Consider the following 23856-nt stretch of genomic DNA (forward strand, 5'->3'; position numbering starts at 1 on the left):
ACATTGCGCCTCAGATCTCAGTACGTGCTGTCTTGTGCTTCACATAAGTTAAAATCATTCCCTTTGGCTGAGAAGTTTGCAATCAATAAAGGTCCATTAGTGGTATAAAAACTAGGAATTCGTATCCTTGTAAAAGATCACTGTTAGCTGAATAAAAACTATCCCTGTAAAGGATCTGTGTGAGCAGGAGCTATAAAGGTCCTTTATCAGGATAGGAACTAGCTCTCTCACTGTGAGCATGCAATTTCCTATCCTCAAAAAATACAGGGTCCTTCCATATGTCTATGGGTCCCTCATAGATTATGTCTCTGTGTGTATAGAACTTGACATACACTGACTCCCATGATGCTCCGCTCTTGCAATAGTGTCTCCTGATGCTTTGCTTCGGTCTCTATAGCAACCGGGACACGTGGTCCCCATCCCAGCAGGCAGCGGGCGGGGCCTGTCAAGATGGCGCTGCACAGGGGAGCACGTGAGTCCTGGGAGAGCGCCGCGTATAACGGGGGTATCGGCCCTTGTAAAGGGAAAGGGCGGGGCTGGCGGACCTTATACACAGATAAAGAGTGTGCCCGGCGCTGTACAGGGAGAAGACAGCTGTAATATCCTATAGTATAGCGATACCCACCCCAATGCTTTCTGTATAAAATGACATGTTACAACCACCCCCTGTAATATCCTATAGTATATAGATACCCACCCCCAATGCTTTCTGTATAAAATGACATGTTACAATCCCCCCTGTAATATCCTATAGTATAGCGATACCCACCCCCGATGCTTTCTGTATAAAATGACATGTTACAATCCCCCCTGTAATATCCTATAGTATAGCGATACCCACCCCAATGCTTTCTGTATGAAATGACATGTTACAATCCCCCCTGTAATATCCTATAGTATATAGATACCCACCCCAATGCTTTCTGTATGAAATGACATGTTACAATCCCCCCTGTAATATCCTATAGTATATAGATACCCACCCCAATGCTTTCTGTAAAAAATGACATGTTACAACCCCCCCCTAATATCCTATAGTATATAGATACCCACCCCCAATGCTTTCTGTATAAAATGACATGTTACAATCCCCCCTGTAATATCCTATAGTATAGCGATACCCACCCCAATGCTTTCTGTATAAAATGACATGTTACAATCCCCCCTGTAATATCCTATAGTATATAGATACCCACCCCCAATGCTTTCTGTATAAAATGACATGTTACAATCCCCCCTGTAATATCCTATAGTATAAAGATACCCACCCCAATGCTTTCTGTATAAAATGACATGTTACAATCCCCCCCCTGTAATATCCTATAGTATAACGATACCCACCCCAATGCTTTCTGTATAAAATTACATGTTACAATACCCCACTTTAATACAGTATCCTATAGTATAAAGATACCCACCCCCAAGACTTTGAGCAGTGAAGTGTTTCCATTAAAGGAACCCATCTGACACTATATAATAAATTCATTGGAATGTAGTTGTTATGGTGTCAAGAGGTCCCTGGTAGCGGCTTACCTTTAGGTGTTAAACTGTTAACAGTTTAACCACAAAGTGTTGAATCCAGTGCCAGTTATCTCTGGTCATTTTTTTCCCCCTAGGTCTGAAACAGAAAGCCTTGGACAAGGGCGCTGCTGATTGGCTTAGAGCGTTAGTGGATGCTTTAGTCCTCAAGTACCACCTACCATTCCAGGATTTGGGGATTACCTTGATGTGTCCAAAGTGTTTTTTTTTTTTCTCTTCTCCACTACTGGGTAATCCCTAAATCCTGGACTTTTAGGGTGTACTTGTGGACTGGGCTGGGAACCACTGCTCTAAGCTAATCAGTAGCTCCCCATTCATCAAAAGGCTTCTTTTTCTCATGGGGAGCTACTGAGCTGACACTCAACTCTCTGTATCACTAGTACCCCTGTCCGAGGCATCCTATTTCAAACCTTGGAAAAAGTATAGAGCTAACCAGCACTGCAATAATGAATGGTTTAAAGGACCACTCTAGGCACCCAGACTACTTCAGCTTAATGAAGTGGTCTGGGTGCCAGGTCCAGCTAGGGTTAACCCATATTTTTATAAACATAGCAGTTTCAGAGAAACTGCTATGTTTATTAATGGGTTAAGCCTTCCCCCAAATCCTTTAGTGGCTGTCTCACTGACGTGCTTTCCTATGCGACCGGCTGAATGCGCGCGCAGCTCTTGCCGCGCGTGTGCATTCAGCCGACGGGGCGGAACGGAGGAGGATCGGAGGCAGAGATCTCCCCGCCCAGTGCTGGAAAAAGGTAAGTTTTACCCCTTTTCCCCTTTCCAGAGCCGGGCGGGAGGGGGACCCTGAGGGTGGGGGCACCCTCAGGGCACTCTAGTGCCAGGAAAACAAGTGTGTTTTCCTGGCACTAGAGTGGTCCTTTAAACCATTAAAGTAAGCTGGCTCATGGGAACTCCTGGCACCAAAACAACTTTGTTCCAATTATGTTTGGGGCAGGAAGGTCCTTTTAAGGTTATATACACACAAATTTGGATAACTTAGCTAGTTATAGGTTTTCAGTTTCTCTGTATAACAGCCCTCTGAATTATACTCCGTGTGTGTCTCTATTAACATTCTTTTGGATTGAAATGGACATTCAAAACTGCAATATCCAGGAAAAAAAAAATCACCATTATTATTTTATGGTTTAATTCTGAGCTTTTCCTTTTATTCCAACTACAATTTGGACTAATTTGATGTTTGATAACAAATTAGTCCAAATTCTGTACTCATGATCCAGAATCCTATTCAGATTTTGGCCATTGGATATATTTCAAATGTTCTGCTTTTTTTTTTTCTTCATTGTGAAATAGGGAAAAAAACCTTAAGGATTAAATGGTAGGGAAGTACCGGTAACTAAATATTTTTTGGGGGTAGGATTTATAACCTGTTTTTTTTTCTTTCTCAGAAGCTGACAATTAATATGTTTGAGTCAGTCATTCTTCCCTGTCTGTTAGAATTTTCATCTATGACAATTTAATATTAATTTCATAGGCATGTCTGTGTTAACAGTTTGAATTCAAGGAAATAAATTAAGTTGTTTAGGGATATACAAACGGTTTGGTGAAAGTGTCTCCACAAATCTGTCATGTGTAGTAATTGTGTGTCTGTATTTACAATAAGATCCTGGAACAGAAGACTGTGATGATTTACCCGAGTTATCGGACAGTGGAGATGATGCTGCGTGGGGGGATGACGCAGCCTGGGAGGATGAGGATGGCGAGTCTAAAATTGAGGTTCAGTGCTTGTTCTGTGATAGGTAATTTATTATTATATCATCAGCATTATATTTGTTTCCACCAGTAAAATGAGACATGACAACAAACCTGGTTTGATGGCTTTAATAATACAAGGTTTTATCAAATGCGATTACATTGACCTCACATCTGCCTGGCTGCTGTACTCTGGGGTGCGATGACTAAGACATCCAAATATTTCTTCCACAGAGGGGCCCTAAAACAAAACATTGGACTAATAGAGAGACAAAAAGATATAGTTAATATATACCTGGGGTGCCCAAAAGGTAGATCCCCATATGTTGTAGAACTACAACTCCCATGCTGCTTTGCATACCTTTACAAAGCCTTTAGAATGACAAAGCATCATGGAAGCTGTAGTTTTAAAACATCTGATATATAGACCATTTTTGGCCAGAATGAGAGCAGCTGGAGATGGATGGTAGGTAGTGAATGCATTTGGAATGGTAAGGTAGGTGGGCAGAGCAGGTGGAGGTGAAAGGCAGGACGAGCAGTTGGAGGGGGAAGTTAGGGTGGAAGAGCAGAGCAAAACAGTCCTTACATCACAAGTAAGAGGGGAAAGGTAGGTGGGATGAGCCAGTTGAAGGGGGATTTAGGGAGGGAGAACAGTTGGGAGGGGGAATGTATAAAGGCACTGAGAGTTTAAATGGGCTGTATGAGTCAGGAAGGTTTGAGTAAGGAGTAGCAAAGTCTTGAGACCATGATTGTTCACAGAAAGCAAATGTATCATTAATTTTATTCTTTTCAATCTTCAATTATTTCTGATGACCAGTTAATTAGGTGTGCCCTGCCCTTAGCTTTGCTCTTGAGGGTTCATTTGTGATAAATATTCCTCTGTAGCCTTATATCAGACAATCTCCCAATAAACCACATCCAAACATTTCCCTTAGATGAGCCAGTTTACTGGAACTCCTGTCTGATACGGAGGACTAATAAAACTGCAGCACGTAATTTACTGATTAATGTTTTGTCCACGTTGTGCAATGTATAAGGATCATGGTAACTTTTTAAAGCTCTCCTGTCTCCACAGGGTGGATCATTCTGCACAAGAGACTTTTTCACATTGTAAATCGCATCATCACTTTAATATTAGTGCATTTGTAAGGAAATACGGTGAGTGCGTGTTTTCATGTAACTCTTCTAAGAACTAATATTCTATTATTTTTTAAATATTTCTTGGCATATTTTTTTTTTTACAGATAAGATATAAGTAAATTCTATTTTATAACATGTAATTACTTTATATTCCAAACCAAATACAAGCTAAATACCAATTTCCATACTTATTACTCTTAAGTCTGCGGTAATGGCTTTTACCTCTTCTGTAGATTCCCGTCTTCAATCCATCTTGATCCCCTCTTTGTTTACTTTCTGCCTCCACCTCTCTAGTGCCTTCCTTATTTGTTCCAGAATAGAATCCAGAGCCGCATGCAACATTCTCAGTCTTCAGCGCTCTAACACTGCGCCCCAGCCTACAAAGCCCTAACTCATCCTAAACTTCGTAACGTTCACTCATACCCAAACAGACACCCAGAGAGTCACTGATACATTTACTCCATGTTTACCATACTGGAATGCTATGATCATTACTTTTTTTGTGCTAAGCCTACTTTATTGTTTATTCACTAAACAGTCACTTGTGATTTGAAGACTGAATTCAAATATTTGAGGCTAAAATTGCAAAACTGTGATAGTAGTGCGGACAGAGAATTTTTACAGATCAGCTGTTTTGCAATTCGGCTTGCAATCCACTGTTTGATGAACAGACCCCTTTCTGCTTTTTAACCTGATATACAAAGTACTGCTAGGTGCCGCTTGCCCATGTTGCTAGAATTAACGATCTATTGTAAATGTTTTATATTTTCAGGTCTTGATGACTACGGATACATTAAGCTGATTAACTATATTCGATCCACTGTAAGTACAGGTCTGTGTGTTTGTTCCTCTGTGTAATTGTACTCTGTTTACTGACGGCAGTTACATGCTGATTGTGTTTGCACAGAAATGCAGTGCAGAGTCTCTGAGCAATGTCAAGGGCCCCGTCCCCTGGTTAAACGAAGAATTCTTTATGCCTGTTATAAAGGACGACGCGCTCCTTCAATTTGGTAAGAGTTTCTTACGTGATAAAACTTACAGGGTTACTTAGGATAATGTTTTTAGATTATGGTTAATATTATCTGTACCCAGTTACAGGAGGATTATGGCCGTTTGTTATTGCCTATTTTCTCAGTGTTGAGCAGACCTATGCCAGTAACCCTCATATGATGTATGGCGGTAGTAACGTTGTTTTAGTGAAGCCTTGTGGGGGGAAAAAAACCCTGATTCTGGCTACACCATTAACTCAGTGTAAGATGTGTGATAAGTAATGTATGGGTCTGCAGAATGTTCCAGATCACTTTATATAAAGGGTTACTCCAAACACCATGACCACTTCAGAGATTTGAAGTGGTCATGGTGCCTGCAGTCTGTATATGCAGTGTTTTTACTATGAAACACTGCATGCACATTCAAAGTTTAAGCCCTCTTCTGTCTGTGGTGTAAATGTACCTCTGGCAGTGTTATTGGGGTGTCTGGAGTTCTGGGTGGCTGATGTCAATACTGTGCAACTTTCATTGCTCAGAATGCCAGTCATTGGCTGAGAGATATCAGCTGACACTCTCAGCCAATGAATGGTGACGACCATGTCTTCCGCGGCTGTGAAGAAGCCAAAAAAGCGCCAACAGACCACAAGCACCGGAGCCAAGCCGGGACCCAGAAAGGTGGGAAAATAACTGCTAACTGGTTTGCCCCATTACTTGGGAACTAGTCCAGGGAACTCCTGGCAATAATACCACTACAGTGTGTTGGTAATGATGATTGGAGAATCTTTTAATCACCATCATGAATTTGATGTTATAAAAGTGAATCAAAAACTTGTCTGTGAATAAACAAACAAACCCTGAAAATAATAAAGTTATTATGACATTGTGTCGTAGACTGAATCCCAGGAATACATAAAAAGGACTATTAAGTAGCTGAGATGGAAAATAGCTATTTTTTTTCCATTTAGAATATTTTGGCCTAAAATCTGAAAAGTTTCCTAGTCACTTACTGAGATTTTCTGACATTTGAATAACATGACAGTGTAGTCACCAAAACAACTTTAGCTTAACCCCTTAAGGACACATGACATGTGTGACATGTCATGATTCGCTTTTATTCCAGAAGTTTGGTCCTTAAGGGGTTAATAAGGCCGTTCTGGTGTATAGATCATGCCTCTGACGTTTCACTGATCAATTCTCTGCCATTTAGGAATTAAATTACTTTTGTTTCTCTCCTTGTAGCTCTAGCCACACCTCCCCTGGCTGTGACTGACACAGCCTACATGAAAACAAAATGGTTTCACTTTCAACCAGATGTAACTTTCTTTAAAAGTTTTTATCTCCTGCTCTGTAAATTAAACTTTAATCACATACAGGAGGCTCCTGCAGGGTCTAGCAAGCTAGTAACAGAGCAGGAGATAAGCAGAAATTCGAAACCAAACAGAATTTGCAATAAAGGAAGTATAAACACTAGATGACTCTTTACAGGAAGTGTTTAGGAAGGCTGTGTAAGTCACAGGGATGGCTGCATAAACAAAGTGGTTTAACTCCTAAATGGCAGAGAATTGAGCAGTGAGACTGCAGGGGCATGGTCTATACAACAAAACCGCTTCTTTAAGCTAAAGTTGTTATGGTGACTTTACTGAACCTTTATTTCAAAGTGTTTCTTTAAATTCTAGGTCAAATAACTGAACTGCACACATACCTCACCTAATTCAGTCTGTTGTCCTAAAATCCGAAATGTCCTTTGAATTCACGCTATATGGGTTTATATGGGTTTATTCACTATAGCAAAATGCCCCCAGGTGGGATTAGCAGGAATACTCGGAGTCTATCTGGGGAGATTTGGAGTGCAAAATCCATGTATTCTTCTGAGGACTTACCTATATATCCTTTAAATTAGATTCAAGGTAGTCTGAAATTCAGCCTGCCCTGATTCAATCAAACAGCTCTCATCTCAGCGATTAGATACAGTGATAACCAGACAGAATTGTCAGGTGTAACCATGATGTCTGTGACACAATGTTACAGTTTAAGTTTCGCTTCCTCGTCTCCTCTTGTTCCTACCATTTATTATCTGTTTCCATTCCCTAGATTTAGATGATCTGGAGGACAGCATGGATGTACCTGTGAGTGATGAGTCCGTAAGGGATTGCTCGGCCTGTGATCGCTGTCAGAATGCTGAGAAGCGTGCGCAGGCAGCGGAGGCTAATTTAGCGCTGGCTTTAGAAGACCTTGGTAAAATGAGGTACGTAACAGAAATTATAAAGGGGCATCCAGCCTGCAAATAACACCTTTTCCTTTTTTACTGCATTATGTAGATAATTCAATCAAAAACCTAGTGTAAAAAAATAATTATTGTCCTGAAAGTTTTGCAGTTTGCATGGTCTGTTACTTCCTGCACACTCGGCTAATCGGTGCATACACATACAAGGAAATCTTCTGGCTGGGAGAGGGGGAGAGGGGGAGGGGCATTCCTTAATCAATTCATAAAAGTGCAGGATTCTCCTGAAATTTGCATGTTTATGAATTGGTTGAAGGGGGACACGTGGTCAACCCCTAAAGCACTTTAACAAACACACGATGTGTCACCTGATCCATCAGATGTGCTCTTTGACACTTAAGAAATCCATGAACTTTCATTTTAGTCAAATTCCTTTTTTTTTTTTTTTTTTTACTGAGAGATCATCAACCTATTGTTCATGTCAAAATTTGTAATAGTTTGTCTCATCCCCCCTCTCATTATATTGTAAAGCACTGCAGAATATGTTGGCGCTATATAAATGCAAATAATAATAATACTAATATATATATATAGAGAATACATAAAAATATCTAAAAAAAAAACAACAACCTTACATTAAAAATAATAATAAAGAAAACAAATCCATTTTTACAAATTACAGTTCTTTCATTTTTTGGCTTTTCTGTTTTTGGAGATATATCTATTCAGTCATAACTGCCAATCATGATGCTCTATAACAGGCGGCATGGACTACATCTCCCCTGATGCTTTGATAGCATTATAGGCGTTAAGAGCATTATGTGAGATGTAGCCCACAACATCTGGAGTGTCAAAGGTTGCCCATGCAACATTCATGTGCTTTATGGGCACAGCAAGTTGTCTAGATGCTGTAGTTCAATTGTTTTCTACTGTTCCACTTTTTCTAAAGATCAGTTAGATGAGTTGCCTTGCACTTCTAAATAAAAATAACCAGTAGCAGCATAGTCCCATTATGACAGCTGGCTTGACCTTTGCATGACATTGTAAGTTCTTGGTGTTCTGCACATTTCTGCCCAGTAGAGGGAGCCATTGCTCATGAGAGCTCCCCCTTAAACCAAGTCCCATCTGTATATTCATTTCCATGGTTCGCTGAACCTGTCTCACGGGTGTGTTTGAAATTGATTACAGACAACTTGCACAGGATTTTGTGATGAACGCAGATGTCAGGCGTTGTTCGTCTTCCAGTGGGGCTGTAGCAGACCTGGATGAGGATGAAGATGGCGCTTACTTTAGCTCCTATGGGCACTTTGGAATACACGAGGAGATGCTGAAGGTTAGGGGCTTCTGGAGGGGTGATTATTAAACAGATGTGCGGGGCAACTGATACAAACTGCCCTGTGTGCTCTGCTGGTGTTTATCTGTCTATAAAAATGATGGGGAGGGTAGTTCAAAAGGTAGGTCTGCAACTGTTGTAGAATTACCTTAAGTCTTCTGCAGTGTCAACTGTTCCCCCTTACACAAATTCAGCAGTTTCTGACTAATGTAACATTTCACACCTTCCCAGATCACTTTTAATTAATTATCTGCAACAATGAAGTGGCGGGCACGAACGCTGTAGCGCAGGCACAAATGCTGATCACATTTCAGGCTTGGTCCTTTGTTATGTGACTTAATATCAAACATGTACAGAGTTATGGGGAGATAATAGCAGTTTCTGCTGTATTCATTTACTGCATCAGACACTTAACATAGTGGCCAAAAGGCGGATACAGTTCTTCTCTAAAGGCAGACATATTGTGCAATGTGGAAAGTCAGAAGCAGAATCTGCAAAATCCAGTGGAACATCCCCCCTCGTTTTTCATTTCAAGGCCCCTGTCGAAGTGCAAGGTTACTTGGCTACCTTAGGGTCATTAACTAAACGCTAAATGTGATCCTGGTGTAAAAAATACTTTGAAATGATTGGATTTACACTAGATTTGCAGTTTATTAGGTAAATTCTGTAGAAATGTGGTCATTGGCACCACATGAGCCAACTTCTGATTTTGGTATAATCTGGTGTCTGATTTAAAAACAGCAATTCTTTAAAGTATGGGATATGCATGTTTATCAAACAGCAGATTTGTACCAGATCTGCTCCAGATGGAGGCAAATACACAAAATCGAATTTACTAAAGGCTGCTGTATATGCCACGCTGTCTGCTTGCAGTGCAAATGGTTAAAAAACCCTCAGAGATATGGGGGTTAAAAAATGTAGAGGCGGGACAGCTACCGCTTGCTGGTCGTCACACTAAAAGTAAAATAAATGAACATTGGGCTCAATATGGAGCTTGTTTCTTGACCAGGTTTATAGGATTACCTGATCCTTCCTTCCGATCTGAAAAGTGGAGGAAAACTGGGAAATAGATATTAGAGTAATTTAAAGGAGCACTCTGATGTTAAAAATAAATATATATATTTTTTCAATAATTATTAAAATGATTACTGAGTCCCCCGCAGAAGTTAATAATGCCATAAAACTTACCTTTATTCCACTTCTGGGTCAGTCTCCACAGAGAGAGAAATGGTGCTTCTGTCCAATCCAAGGCTTTGATTGGCATACTGGGGACAGGGGGCGCGTGTCGCGCTGATTTAAATGCATCCCTATGAGCACTAAGAGCTTTCAGTATCATTTTACTCTATGTGATGGCACCGACATGAAGACCATCATTTTTTTGAAGGTCTTTATAAGGATCAGGTGGTTTGGGTGCCTAGAGTGATGGGGACATCACTGCTTGGTGTGTGGTGGCTCAGAGGTACAGGTATGGGGCTTTATAGTTACTGTAACTGTACACCGGCTTTTTATTTGTTCAGTCACTGACGCTTCTTCCACCAGGAACCCACATCAGCAGTGTATTCTCGGACAACACTAATGTCTATGGAAGATTCCGTGAGATTGTAGGAACTTCCCTAGACCTTATCTCGCGATGAGTGAGATATTGCCTTACTCCTACAGCCATTGCAATGTATCTGTGCACACATAAACTACACATTATCTGACACTCACACACAGGTTACCGGCAGCGACCTGGATGTTCTGCAGTGGGTGTGCAGCCTGTCCCATGCTCTCTCTGCCACGTTGGCTGCCGGGATATGATGTCACAGTGTATCCCAGCAGCCTTCAGCTCTGTGCTCCTCCATATAAGTGGCAGCCTGCCCCAGCTACAGCAGCCACCTTGGGGCCAGTCTGGACCTACACTCCCTGCCAAGCACCAATCCGCTGTCACCAAATGAATAAAAAACAAAACAAAAAAACTTCCTGTTCAACATGTCCTGGGTGTCGGACGATATAAATTTCACTCCTGAGAGGTGGAGTTTAAAGCACAACATGAATGCCTGTGTAATTTAGAGTATTGTATGATTATTAGTGGTGGACTGTATAGCTTTGTGTAATTATGGGTGGTTTGGTGTATAGAGCTGTGTCCTATTGAGTGGTGGGATTTTTAGTAGTGTATGAATATGGAAAGCTAGGGGTTTCTAGAGCTGTGAGATTATATGGATTTAGAGTGCTGTGTGAACTTGTGTGAAGACTTTAACGATGTGTGATTGGGGGTAGTGGGTACAATAGCGTAGTGTGATTACTAGGATAATATAGGCATCAATACAACTTTAGCTTATTGAAGCAGTTTTGGTGTATAGTTCATGCCCCTGCAGTCTCTCTGCTCAATTTCAGCCATTTAGGAGCTAAATCACTTTTTTTCTGTTAATGCAGCCATAGTCACACCTCCCCTGACTGTGACTGACACAGCCGGCATGAAAGCAATATAGTTTAATTTTCAATCAGATGTAACTTACTTTAGACGTTTTTATTGCTCTGTATGTTGAACACACAGGAGACTCTGCCAGGCTATTAACAGAGCCAGAGGTACACATTTTTAAATGACACAGAGGAGGTTTTCTCTTTACAGTAAGTGTGTAGGAAGTTGGCATAAGTCCCAGCCAGTGAGATGTGACTCTAGGGCTGCATAAACAAAGTTATTCAACTCAATAGAGAATTGAGCAGTGAGACTGCATAATCTATACACCAAGACTGCTTAGCTAAAGTTATTTTAGAGCCTATAGTATCCCATCAATAGCACAGTGTGATTATTGGGGGTGGGATTAATAGTGCAGTGTGATTGTGGGTAGTGGAATTAACAGTGCAGTGTAATTGTGGGTAGTGGAATTTAACAGCGCCATGTGATTGTGGGTGCTGGGATTAATAGCACAGTGTGATTGTCGGTACTGGGATTAATAGTGCAGTGTGGTTGTGTGTAGTTGGATTAACAGTGCAGTGTGGTTGTGGGTAGTGGGATTAACAGTGCAGTGTCTTTGTGGGTAGCAGGATTAACTAGCGCAGTGTGATTGTGCTTAGTGGGATTAATAGAACAGTGTGATTGTGGTTAGTGGGATTCTGGGTAGTGTGATGAATAGCTCAGTATGATTGTCGGTAAGGGTATTAATAGCGCAGAATCACAAACAGTGTGATTGTGGGTAGTGGGATTACTAGCCTAGTGTGGTTGTAGGTAGTGGGATTAATAGAGTGGTGTGCTTGTTGGTAGTGGGATTAATAGCGTAGTGTGATTGTGGGTAGTGGGATTATTAGCGCAGTGTAATTGTGGATAGCGGGAATAATAGCACAGTGTGATTGTTGGTAGTGGGATTAATAGAGCAGTGTAATTGTGGGTAGTGGGATTAATAGAGCAGTGTAATTGTGGGTAGTGAAATTAAACAGTGCCATGTGATTGTGGGTGCCGGGAATAATTGCACAGTGTGATTGTCGGTACTGGGCTTAATAGCGCAGTGTGATTGTGGGTAGTGGGATTAATAGTGCAGTGTGGTTGTGGGTAGTGGAATTAATAGTGCAGTGTGGTTTTGTGTAGTGTGATTAATTGTGCAGTGTGATTGTGTGTACTGTGTTTAATAGTGCAGTTTGGTTGTGTGTAGTGAGCTTAATAATGCAGTCTGATTGTGGGTAGTGGGGTTAACAACGCCTTGTGTTTGTGGGTAGTGGGATTGTGAAGAAACTACCCCTGATATTTGGTACTTTCGTGTTTACTTCAAAGCAAACCGTAAATTTAGTGCTTTCCCTGTGTGGCCGCCTTTTGTATAGTCGAACGCCACGTGCAAGAGAAAATGGCGGCCATCTTGTCCGCATGAAAGTAGGCAGCGCGGTACTTTGTCGTTGAGTGTTTGGAACCAAAATCGGACACTTGACTTCCCGAACACTGGTCAAACTTCATGAACGCCTGCTTCCATTCCCAGACCAGCCAGGAGAGCGCGATTTGGTAAAATTGTTCCCACTAAGTAGGGGAACAAACACTACGTATGAGCCAGGGGAACCATTTGTGGATTATTTCGGTTTTTGTACTTGTCTAAATGGACTGACCGCACAGCCTAATTTCATGGAACTACTTCTGGGCAGGAGCATCATGTGCGGTCGGTCAAATTAAGACCTTCATGTAACTTTTGAACCCCTGAACCGATCTGGGTAATTTTTTATATGTTGGTCCCCCAGATGGGGGCTATCAGGGGATATGTCTTTTGTAGGGTTCCCATGGAGTTTGGTGTGCTTTCTAAAGTGGAAATGCATGTTTTTTTGTGTTGGGATATAATTGAGTTTAGTAAATTGCTTGACTCAATTATCTCCAGTATGTAGGAGTGTCCTGGACCTGAGAGCCAATGGATTTGCAGAATGTATTTTGTCACTGTTCCCTCTCAGGTCCAGTGGGGAATGCCCCTGGAATATGTCAACTGAAACCCTGTGCATTGTTCACTGCATGAAAGCCAGGCAGTTAGCCTGAATAAAGCATTCCTGTTATACCCTTCATCTGGTTTCGACTGATGTTTGGGTACCTGTACTTTGCTGGGAGAATATACTTGGAGGCTGTAATTTGGGTGTTGATTTGAACGCTTCTCCAGATGAACTGCGAGCTATAATCACTCAAGCTCTAGCAGTTCGGGAAAAAATAGGCGAACGGGTACCTGCAATACCAGCGTTTGTTACAGGGATTAACAGAGCAGTCTCGTTGTGGGTAGTGGGATTAACAGAGCAGTGTGATTGTGTGTAGTGGGATTAACAGAGCAGTGTGATTGTGTGTAGTGGGATTAATAGCGCAGTGTGGTTGTGGATAGTGGGATTATTATCGCAATGTGATTGAGGGAAAGGGGATTAATAGCGTGGTGTGATTGTGGGTATGGGGATTAATAGCGTGGTGTGATTGTGGGAAGGGGGATTAATAGCGTGGTGTGATTGTGGGAAGGGGGATTAATAGCGTGGTGTGATTGTGGGAAGGGGGATTAATAGCGTGGTGTGATTGTGGGAAGGGGGATTAATAGCGTGGTGTGATTGTGGGAAGGGGGATTAATAGCGTGGTGTGATTGTGGGAAGGGGGATTAATAGCGTGGTGTGATTGTGGGAAGGGGGATTAATAGCGTGGTGTGATTGTGGGAAGGGGGATTAATAGCGTGGTGTGATTGTGGGAAGGGGGATTAATAGCGTAGTGTGATTGTGGGAAGGGGGATTAATAGAGCAGTGTGATTGTGGGTAGTGGGATTAATAGCGCAGTGTGATTGTGGGTAGTGGGATTATTAGCGCAGTGTGATTGTAGGTAGTGGGATTAATAGCGCAGTGTGATTGTGGGTAGTGGGATTAACAGAGGGGTGTGATTGTGGGTAGTGGGATTAACAAAGTGGTGTGATTGTGGGTAGTGGGAATAATAGCGCAGTGTGATTGTAGGAAGGGGGATTAACAAAGTGGTATGATTGTGGGAAGGGGGATTAATAGCGCAATGTGATTCTGGGTAGTGGGATTAACAAAGTGGTGTGATTGTGGGAAGTGGGATTAATAGATTAATAGCGCAGTGTGATTCTGGGTAGTGGGATTAACAGAGTGGTGTGATTGTGGGAAGTGGGATTAAAGTGGTGTGATTGTGGGTAGTGGGATTAATAGCGCAGTGTGATTGTGGGAAGGGGGATTAATAGTGCAGTGTGATTCTGGGTAGTGGGATCAACAAAGTGGTGTGATTGTGGGAAGTGGGATTAATAGATTAATAGCGCAGTGTGATTCTGGGTAGTGGGATTAACAGAGTGGTGTGATTGTGGGAAGTGGGATTAAAGTGGTGTGATTGTGGGTAGTGGGATTAATAGCGCAGTGTGATTGTGGGAAGGGGGATTAATAGTGCAGTGTGATTCTGGGTAGTGGGATCAACAAAGTGTTGTGATTGTGGGTAGTGGGATTAACAGAGTGGTGTGATTCTGGGTAGTGGCATTACCAGAGTGATGTGATTCTGGGTAGTGGGATTAATAGCGCTGTGTGATTTAATAACGCTGTATATTTGTATGCAGTCTATGTGGTTTGGGTAGTATAGTCATTTGGTAAAAGGGTTTGGAAAGGAACCCTCAATATTTATTGAAGAAAACTGTGCATTTTCTTGTTTGCAACCATGTGTTTGTTCCTCTCAAGAAGTCGATAAATAAGAGAAATTAATGATCTGGAGAGTAGGGATATGCAATGCGCTCGGTGCGTAATTCTGGAAAACCTTGTCCTTATAGTGAATTATTTTTCTTTGTGACGTATGATGAGAAGAGGCAGACAATGGCTTCTCTCAGATCCTGATTTCATGACTACGGTAAATTGCTTCATCATTACAAATTCTGTTTATTGGAAATTGTAGAGAATTGATCCAAAAGAATGGGTGGGTTGAGAAGAACTTTTCTAATTTTGTTTTTTTCAGTCTACATTTTTGCAATTTGTTTTTTATGCCACAATTCTTTTTATTTTAGTTTATTTAGTGCGAATATATGCTAAGATAGTTCTACAAAGGTCATTTTTATATTTTGTATCCTGGCAGCTCTAGGTTCTTATTTGGTGTGAGTCATCTATAACAGTTTAATGAAGAGAGAGTCATTTTTTTGGAAATATTAATCTAGAATGAGAACCATTTTACCCCAGTCATCACAATTTATCTCTACCGTCCATATTTGGGCAGATCTGTATGTTTTATAACAGAGATAAAATTTCTAATTATCTCGCAGCAGTGGAGAGCTGTGGGTGTCTGGAGAGGGAAAACTGACAAAAACAATGTCATCCTACAACTCTTTGCACCACGATCACAACATCATATTAAATACATAAAGGGAATCAACACAGTAAAGGAGGAGACTATATTTAAAAGAAGAAAAACTACCACAACAAGAGGACATAGTCTTAAATTAGAGGGACAAAGGTTTAAAAATATCAGGAAGTATTACTTTACTGAGAGGGTAGTGGGTGCATGGAATAGCCTTCCAGCTGAAGTGGTTGAGGTTAACACAGTAAAGGAGTTTAAGCATGCGTGGGATAGGCATAAGGCTATCCTAACTATAAGATAAGGCCAGGGACTAATGAAAGTATTTAGAAAATTGGGCAGACTAGATGGGCCGAATGGTTCTTATCTGCCGTCACATTCTATGTTTCTATGTTTCAATATTGCAGTGGTTATAGTGCAAAGTGATGTTCCTCCGTTTATGATACTTAGTGTCAATTTTAAATCTGCTGTTTACCAAATTGAGATATTGCTGTGTTTCATTGTCCTGCTTACCTTGCAGAATTGTATTTATTTTAATGCGTAACTGTTTTTGTCGTCTATTGCACTGGAACCTTAAAGTTAAAGTTTGATGGGTCCAAGCAAGAATTTTTCATTAGGTTATCACACTCTGAAACTCGCTTTAAAATGTACGCATTGCAAACCAAGGGATTACATATCCGATTCCTGGATTGAACTGCCAATAAAAAAAGCAAAAAATAAATAAAAAAAAAAGCCAATAGATTTGCTGACGCCACTACCAAATAAGTCAAAGGTTTCGGCATCAATCGGGTGATCATCTAGCTGGGAAATGTTCTGCCTTCTCTGTGAACCGTATCATCAGCCTGACTTAATCAATTTTATGCGTGTGTTTGTGGTCTTGGCTTGGCACACACTACACTCTGGCCCTTACAATTCATTGCCTGTCGCCATTTAACTCCATAAGATAAAACTGTAGAACCAGTCCACCATACAGAAATGCATCGTGCTTCTTTTCCCTTAGCCCAATTCCTCCTTGATTGTAAGCGCTTTGATCACTGCCTTAACCTGTGCCGTATGGAATTACTCCTCACTACTCTGGCATTATCTTTCAGGGGTCATTGTGAAACTAGGACATTTCACAGATAATAATCACTTTATATCAGGGTACAAGGGTACAACACTTTGGTTTGATTTTCTTTTCCGTTTATTATATTTCCGTACTTATCGGCATCATTCGCCTGTTAAGATCTGTGAGGTCGCGAGCAGATGAACCATTTAATATAGATGGTCCACAGATTTTGCATAAAATAAAATACTTTTGTATCTATTTTGTAGTTACTAGATTTAAAGGTTTGGCCCTTGAGGTCGTATTTTGAGATCCCAGTTAGTGCAGATTTTGCTTATGGAATGGACGTCGGGAAAGAGAGTGCAGCAAGAGCCTTTTTTTTCCCCGAGACAACATAAAAACCTACATGTTTAGATATATTCACACAGATGGAATAAAACCGCCTGACAGAAATGATTTAAAGCTTTGATTTGTCATTTTAATAGATCACCTTTGCAAGCTTCACGCTTGAGATAACAAACTCAATTTGCATTGTATTAGCGTTTAATTACCACTGGCGATCACTTAGTGGCTATGATCTGCGCTCAATGGAAACCACACAATCATTACATGTAATTAAGAGTTTCTCTCTTTGTGTAAAAAAAGTAACACGTCCAATCTGTGCAAAAAGAAGAAAAAATATCGCAGGTTGGAAGGAAATAAGAAATGTAGGAAAAGTAAATATAATATAATATAAATACAATATACTATTTTTTTTTTATTTACTTATCTTTATCATTAATAAAAGGAACTATTTAAAAAACAACAACTTCTTGATAACCTAATATTATGTAATATTGTCTGTTATTGTGACATTAAGTACTAATCACAAGTACATTTATTTAGTAAATTTGTATTTCTTTAAGAGGGCAAGCATAAAAATGTATTTTGTTTCATAACATCACTAAGGATTTTATAATGTACTTTTTTAAAATTATTATTCCTTAATGATGTGGATTTTTATGCTTCCTCTCTAAAAAAAAAATAAAATACAAATTTATGAAATATATGTGCACGTATTATTAGCTTAGTTTGCTTTTTTTTTTAAGTTTTTAAATTTAAATTATTTAAACACGTTTTAAATTCTGTTGCATAGTTTTTACAAGACAAATTTTGCATTAACTTTTGAATTTTTCCACGATATATTACTTGCAGTATTTTGTTTGATTATACCCAACAGCCTCATGTGCATCACAAATATGGCTTATTATATTTAATTTCAAATAGTATCTGTTAGTTTATAAAGAAACCCATATTAACATGTCCCTGTTAAATGTGTTTTTGTTTTATTTGTAGGATACCGTTCGGACAGAAACATATCGGAATTTTATGTATCAAAACCAGCATCTTTTCAAGGACAAGGTAAGTCGCTTTGCATGGTAGTCAGACAGTGCCCGATGAGAAATAAATTAATATTCTTCATCTGTTTTACCCCAGAGAGCGGGAGTCAGATGCCTCGGAGTGTAAAGCTCTGATAACACCACTCTGGGTCATTGCCGAAACTGTTCAGTGTTTGGTCGTCGTTTATTTATGTGACAACCCAAACTTACACTGGATTTTTTGCAGTCTGGTAGAGATAACTGTTTTTGCTGATCAGCACTAAACACTACTCACAAATAAATGTAAATCAGATTGGGATGCAGAAGGAAACTGATAATCTACTGAAAATCCTTTGTCCTGGAACATTATAACTGAGTGTAAAATTTATTTTTATTTTTTGTATTTTATAATATGCATGTGTGAGTTTTTATATATTTATGTATTTGTCAAATCTCATGTACCAAGAATAGTGTTTTACCAGGTATGTTTATCCAAAATAAATTTTTATTTTTTTTACTTACTAAATCATTGTTCAGATAATTTCAGTATGTTTACAATTAATATTTTAAAAGTATTTACAGATTTCTTTAATTCTTAAAGTAATTTTAGTAAATCATCAATATCTTTTTTTATATGGTGGGTATTTTGTTATGTATACATCTTACACAATTTACGTGGCCAATTATTATGTAGAAATAATATAAATTTAAAATCAAGACATTTTAAAAGCAATATATGTATATGATGTACAATTTGCTTTTACGATATCAGAAAATGTAACATCCTATTGTATACCAAATATATGTACACACCGATATTTATAATATAAGTATTATATTATGTCAGTATTCACAGATTATATTAACTAAATATATTTTATATATATATATAATGTTTTATTTTCATTTACACATACTTTTAAATATTTAAAAACTTTTTTACTTTTGTTTAATGTTTCTTTAATTTATAAATAATCAGGATCTTACTATTGCATTTTATATACAATGTTTTACATATTTGAAACCCTCCTCTGTGGCATATGTTGGCACTATTAATAATATGTAAAATATTTTTTCCCCTTATCACATTTTTATGTTCAATTAAAACCCTCTTTCGATACAATCCCTTTTCTATATCCCTTTGTATAATTATAACTCTAATCATCGTTATTCTTTTGAAATGTACTCTAATTATCATATTCATGTGATGTCCGTAACTAGGGTTATATTATAACATTCCGATTGTTTATTGAACCGATACTAGTGATTTGCCTCGGTTTTTGTCTAATTCAAGTATATCTGCCTGTGAACAGTTACCTTGTAACAAGCTTTCAGACTGTTGTTTTGCCCTATCGCAGAATCCTCAGTCTAATGTTGAAAGCTGGTGACGTGAAGTGCTTTTACTGATTTATGTATTTATACATCAGAAAATTCCTTTGCTATTTAAAAAAAAACATATTTTAGATTGTTTTATATTGAATAAGCATATTTTAGTTTTTTTTTATATTGAATAAGCATATTTTAGGTTAACCCCTTAATATAAATGAATCATTTGGAACCATTTTTGAGCTGCAGAGATTGTGTTCTGTTATGTAACACGTTGTATGTTTTGTTATATCGTTGCATTGTGTGACCATAAATCGGTCCTACACGTTGCTGCAGGAAGACCCCTGTTTGCGGCATTTTTGGCGGCTGGATGTTGTTTAAATAACGTTCATGTGGTAGACAGACCACACCTCCAGCTATGCAGTGCTGGGCTCTCATCTGCTCTCGCCGCAGTATGCTTGCTGCAATCCTCCATTACACAAGAACACGTTCCAACCACACAGAGGGACGAGAGAAGTCTGTTAACACTTTCAGTCCCCCAGGTTTATCGGACAGTAGAGAAAAGAATCCAGAGCATCGAGAGAAAATCTGCAAAAAATTAAAACGCGAAAAGACGTTACACGTTTACAGTCCCTGTATTCTCTGTATACTGTAAGCAATATATGTAGCTAGAGGTAGGTGGGCAGTAAGTTGCTTTTACACCTGCAAACAATGTACCTGTAACACAGTAAATGTAGTATGTAAAAAAATATCTGAGAGTGTGCTGGTATCCTAAAATCAGTCTTCCTGCCCCTTTAAAAGATGGCGATGTTGTGTTGGTATATTTGTAATCTGTCTTGTATGACCTGGTAGCACGTGTTTTACCCTGGTAACATGTTACATGACAGTAGAAAGAATGGCCACAGTGAAGGTATGCATGTCCAGTGTAAAGGTGGCACTTTTCTGCAATGAAAGCTTCCTATGGTTTTAAATCTTGTGGTTTTTGGTCTTCGTGGGACGTGGATGTGGATTCCCCACTAATGCCATGATCTTCCTTTGTAATGCAGGTGGTACTGGATGTTGGCTGTGGCACTGCCATCTTATCAATGTTTGCAGCAAGAGCCGGAGCAAAGAAAGTAATCGGTGTCGATCAATCGGATATTATTTATCAGGCGATGGACATAATAAGGTAGGTGCACTCCAGGCAGGATTTGATTTAATTTTGTATTCATTTTTGCCCCTGTCTTCCCGCACACTGTATTAAAACTGCAGCTGTAAAGTTATGGTGTAAGGAGGTGGTTACCTGTCCCTGTCTCCCTGCACACAGTGTATTATAACTGCAGCTATAAGGTTATGGAGTAAGGAGGTCATCTGTCCCTGTCTCCCTGTACACAGTGTATTATAACTGCAGCTATAAGGTTATGGAGTAAGGAGGTCATCTGTCCCTGTCTCCCTGTACATAGTGTATTATAACTGCAGCTGTAAGGTTATGGAGTAAGGAGGTCCCCTGTCTGCCACACACAGTGTATTATAACTGCAGCTATAAGGTTATGGAGTAAGGAGGTCATCTGTCCCTGTCTCCCTGTACATAGTGTATTATAACTGCAGCTGTAAGGTTATGGAGTAAGGAGGTCCCCTGTCTCCCACACACAGTGTATTATAACTGCAGCTATAGGGTTATGGTGTAAGGAGGTCCACTGTCTCCCTTCCCACAGTGTATTATAACTGCAGCTGTAAGGTTTCGGTGTAAGGAGGTCCCCTGTCTCCCTGTACACAGTGTATTATAACTGCAGCTATAAGGTTATGGAGTAAGGAGGTCCCCTGTCTCCCCGCACACAATGTATTATAACTGCAGCTATAAGGTTATGGTGTAAGGAGATCCCCTGTCTCCCAGCACACAGTGTATTATAACTGCAGCTATAAGGTTATGGTGTAAGGAGATCCCCTGTCTCCCAGCACACAGTGTATTATAACTGCAGCTATAAGGTTATGGTGTAAGGAGGTCCCCTGTCTCCCAGCACACAGTGTATTATAACTGCAGCTATAAGGTTATGGAGTAAGGAGGTCTCCTGTCTCCCGCACACAGTGTATTATAACTGCAGCTATAAGGTTATAATGTAAGGAGGTCCCCTATCACTGTCTCCCTGCACACAGTGTATTATAACTGTAGCAATAAGGTTATGGTGTAAGGAGGTCCCCTGTCTCTCTGCACACAGTGTATTATAACTGCAGCTATAAGGTTATGGAGTAAGGAGATCCCCTGTCTCCCAGCACACAGTGTATTATAACTGCAGCTATAAGGTTATGGTGTAAGGAGATCCCCTGTCTCCCAGCACACAATGTATTATAACTGCAGCTATAAGGTTATGGTGTAAGGAGATCCCCTGTCTCCCAGCACACAGTGTATTATAACTGCAGCTATAAGGTTATGGAGTAAGGAGGTCTCCTGTCTCCCTGCCCACAGTGTATTATAACTGCAGCTATAAGGTTATGGTGTAAGGAGGTCCCCTCTCTCCCAGGACACTGTGTATTATAACTGCAACTATAAGGTTATGGAGTAAGGAGGTCCCCTGTCTCTCTGCACACAGTGTATTATAACTGCAGCTATAAGGTTATGGAGTAAGGAGGTCCCCTGTCTCTCTCCACACAGTGTATTATAACTGCAGCTATAAGGTTATGGTGTAAGGAGGTCCCCTGTCTCCCTGCACACAGTGTATTATAACTGCAGCTATAAGGTTATGGTGTATGGAGGTCTCCTGTCTCCCTGCACACAGTGTATTAGAACTGCAGCTATAAGGTTATGGTGTAAAGAGGCCCCCTGTCTCTCTGCACACAGTGTATTATCACTGCAGCTATAAGGTTATGTTGTAAGGCGGTCCCCTGTCTCCCAGCACACAGTGTATTATAACTGCAGCTATAAGGTTATGGTGTAAGGAGGTCCCCTGTCTCCCCGCACACAGTGTATTATAACTGCAGCTATAAGGTTATGGAGTAAGGAGGTCCCCTGTCTCTCTGCACACAGTGTATTATAACTGCAGCTATAAGGTTATGGAGTAAGGAGGTCCCCTGTCTCCCGCACACAGTGTATTATAACTGCAGCTATAAGGTTATGGAGTAAGGAGGTCCCCTGTCTCCCGCACACAGTGTATTATAACTGCAGCTATAAGGTTATGGAGTAAGGAGGTCCCCTGTCTCCCTGCACACAGTGTATTATAACTGCAGCTATAAGGTTATGTAGTAAGGAGGTCCCCTGTCTCCCGCACACAGTGTATTATAACTGCAGCTATAAGGTTATGGAGTAAGGAGGTCCCCTGTCTCTCTGCACACAGTGTATTATAACTGCAGCTATAAGGTTATGGTGTATGGAGGTCTCCTGTCTCCAAGCACACAGTGTATTATAACTGCAGCTATAAGGTTATGGTGTAAGGAGGTCCCCTGTCTCCAAGCACACAGTGTATTATAACTGCAGCTATAAGGTTATGGTGTAAGGAGGTCCCCTGTCTCCCAGCACACAGTGTATTATAACTGCAGCTATAAGGTTATGGTGTAAGGAGGTCCCCTGTCTCCCAGCACACAGTGTATTATAACTGCAGCTATAAGGTTATGGTGTAAGGAGGTCTCCTGTCTCCCTGCCCACAGTGTATTATAACTGCAGCTATAAGGTTATGGAGTAAGGAGGTCTCCTGTCTCCCGCACACAGTGTATTATAACTGCAGCTTTAAGGTTATAATGTAAGGAGGTCCCCTATCACTGTCTCCCTGCACACAGTGTATTATAACTGTAGCTATAAGGTTATGGTGTAAGGAGGTCCACTGTCTCTCTGCACACAGTGTATTATAACTGCAGCTGTAAGGTTATGGTGTAAGGAGGTCCCCTGTCTCCCAGCGCACAGTGTATTATAACTGCAGCTATAAGGTTATGGAGTAAGGAGGTCCCCTGTCTCCCCGAACACAATGTATTATAACTGCAGCTATAAGGTTATGGTGTAAGGAGATCCCCTGTCTCCCAGCACACAGTGTATTATAACTGCAGCTATAAGGTTATGGTGTAAGGAGATCCCCTGTCTCCCAGCACACAATGTATTATAACTGCAGCTATAAGGTTATGGTGTAAGGAGATCCCCTGTCTCCCAGCACACAGTGTATTATAACTGCAGCTATAAGGTTATGGAGTAAGGAGGTCTCCTGTCTCCCTGCCCACAGTGTATTATAACTGCAGCTATAAGGTTATGGTGTAAGGAGGTCCCCTCTCTCCCAGGACACTGTGTATTATAACTGCAACTATAAGGTTATGGAGTAAGGAGGTCCCCTGTCTCTCTGCACACAGTGTATTATAACTGCAGCTATAAGGTTATGGAGTAAGGAGGTCCCCTGTCTCTCTCCACACAGTGTATTATAACTGCAGCTATAAGGTTATGGTGTAAGGAGGTCCCCTGTCTCCCTGCACACAGTGTATTATAACTGCAGCTATA

The 23856-nt window shown here is 40.4% G+C and overlaps 1 protein-coding gene across 1 annotated transcript in view; it reads left to right on the plus strand.

Moving 5' to 3' along the window:
* The first annotated feature begins 382 nt into the window (after positions 1 to 382).
* The window catches only part of PRMT3 (protein arginine methyltransferase 3), an 87962-nt gene continuing 64488 nt past the window's right edge, over positions 383 to 23856 (plus strand). The window contains exons 1-9 of the mRNA XM_063438619.1: positions 383 to 472; positions 3155 to 3290; positions 4319 to 4401; positions 5156 to 5205; positions 5291 to 5393; positions 7464 to 7617; positions 8782 to 8926; positions 18058 to 18123; positions 20453 to 20574. Of these exons, the coding sequence (XP_063294689.1) occupies positions 451 to 472; positions 3155 to 3290; positions 4319 to 4401; positions 5156 to 5205; positions 5291 to 5393; positions 7464 to 7617; positions 8782 to 8926; positions 18058 to 18123; positions 20453 to 20574 (881 nt within the window). The 5' untranslated portion in view covers positions 383 to 450. The remainder of the gene's footprint in view (positions 473 to 3154; positions 3291 to 4318; positions 4402 to 5155; positions 5206 to 5290; positions 5394 to 7463; positions 7618 to 8781; positions 8927 to 18057; positions 18124 to 20452; positions 20575 to 23856) is intronic.

This window comes from Pelobates fuscus, chromosome 12 (genome assembly GCF_036172605.1).
Source record: "Pelobates fuscus isolate aPelFus1 chromosome 12, aPelFus1.pri, whole genome shotgun sequence".
NCBI lineage: Eukaryota > Metazoa > Chordata > Amphibia > Anura > Pelobatidae > Pelobates > Pelobates fuscus.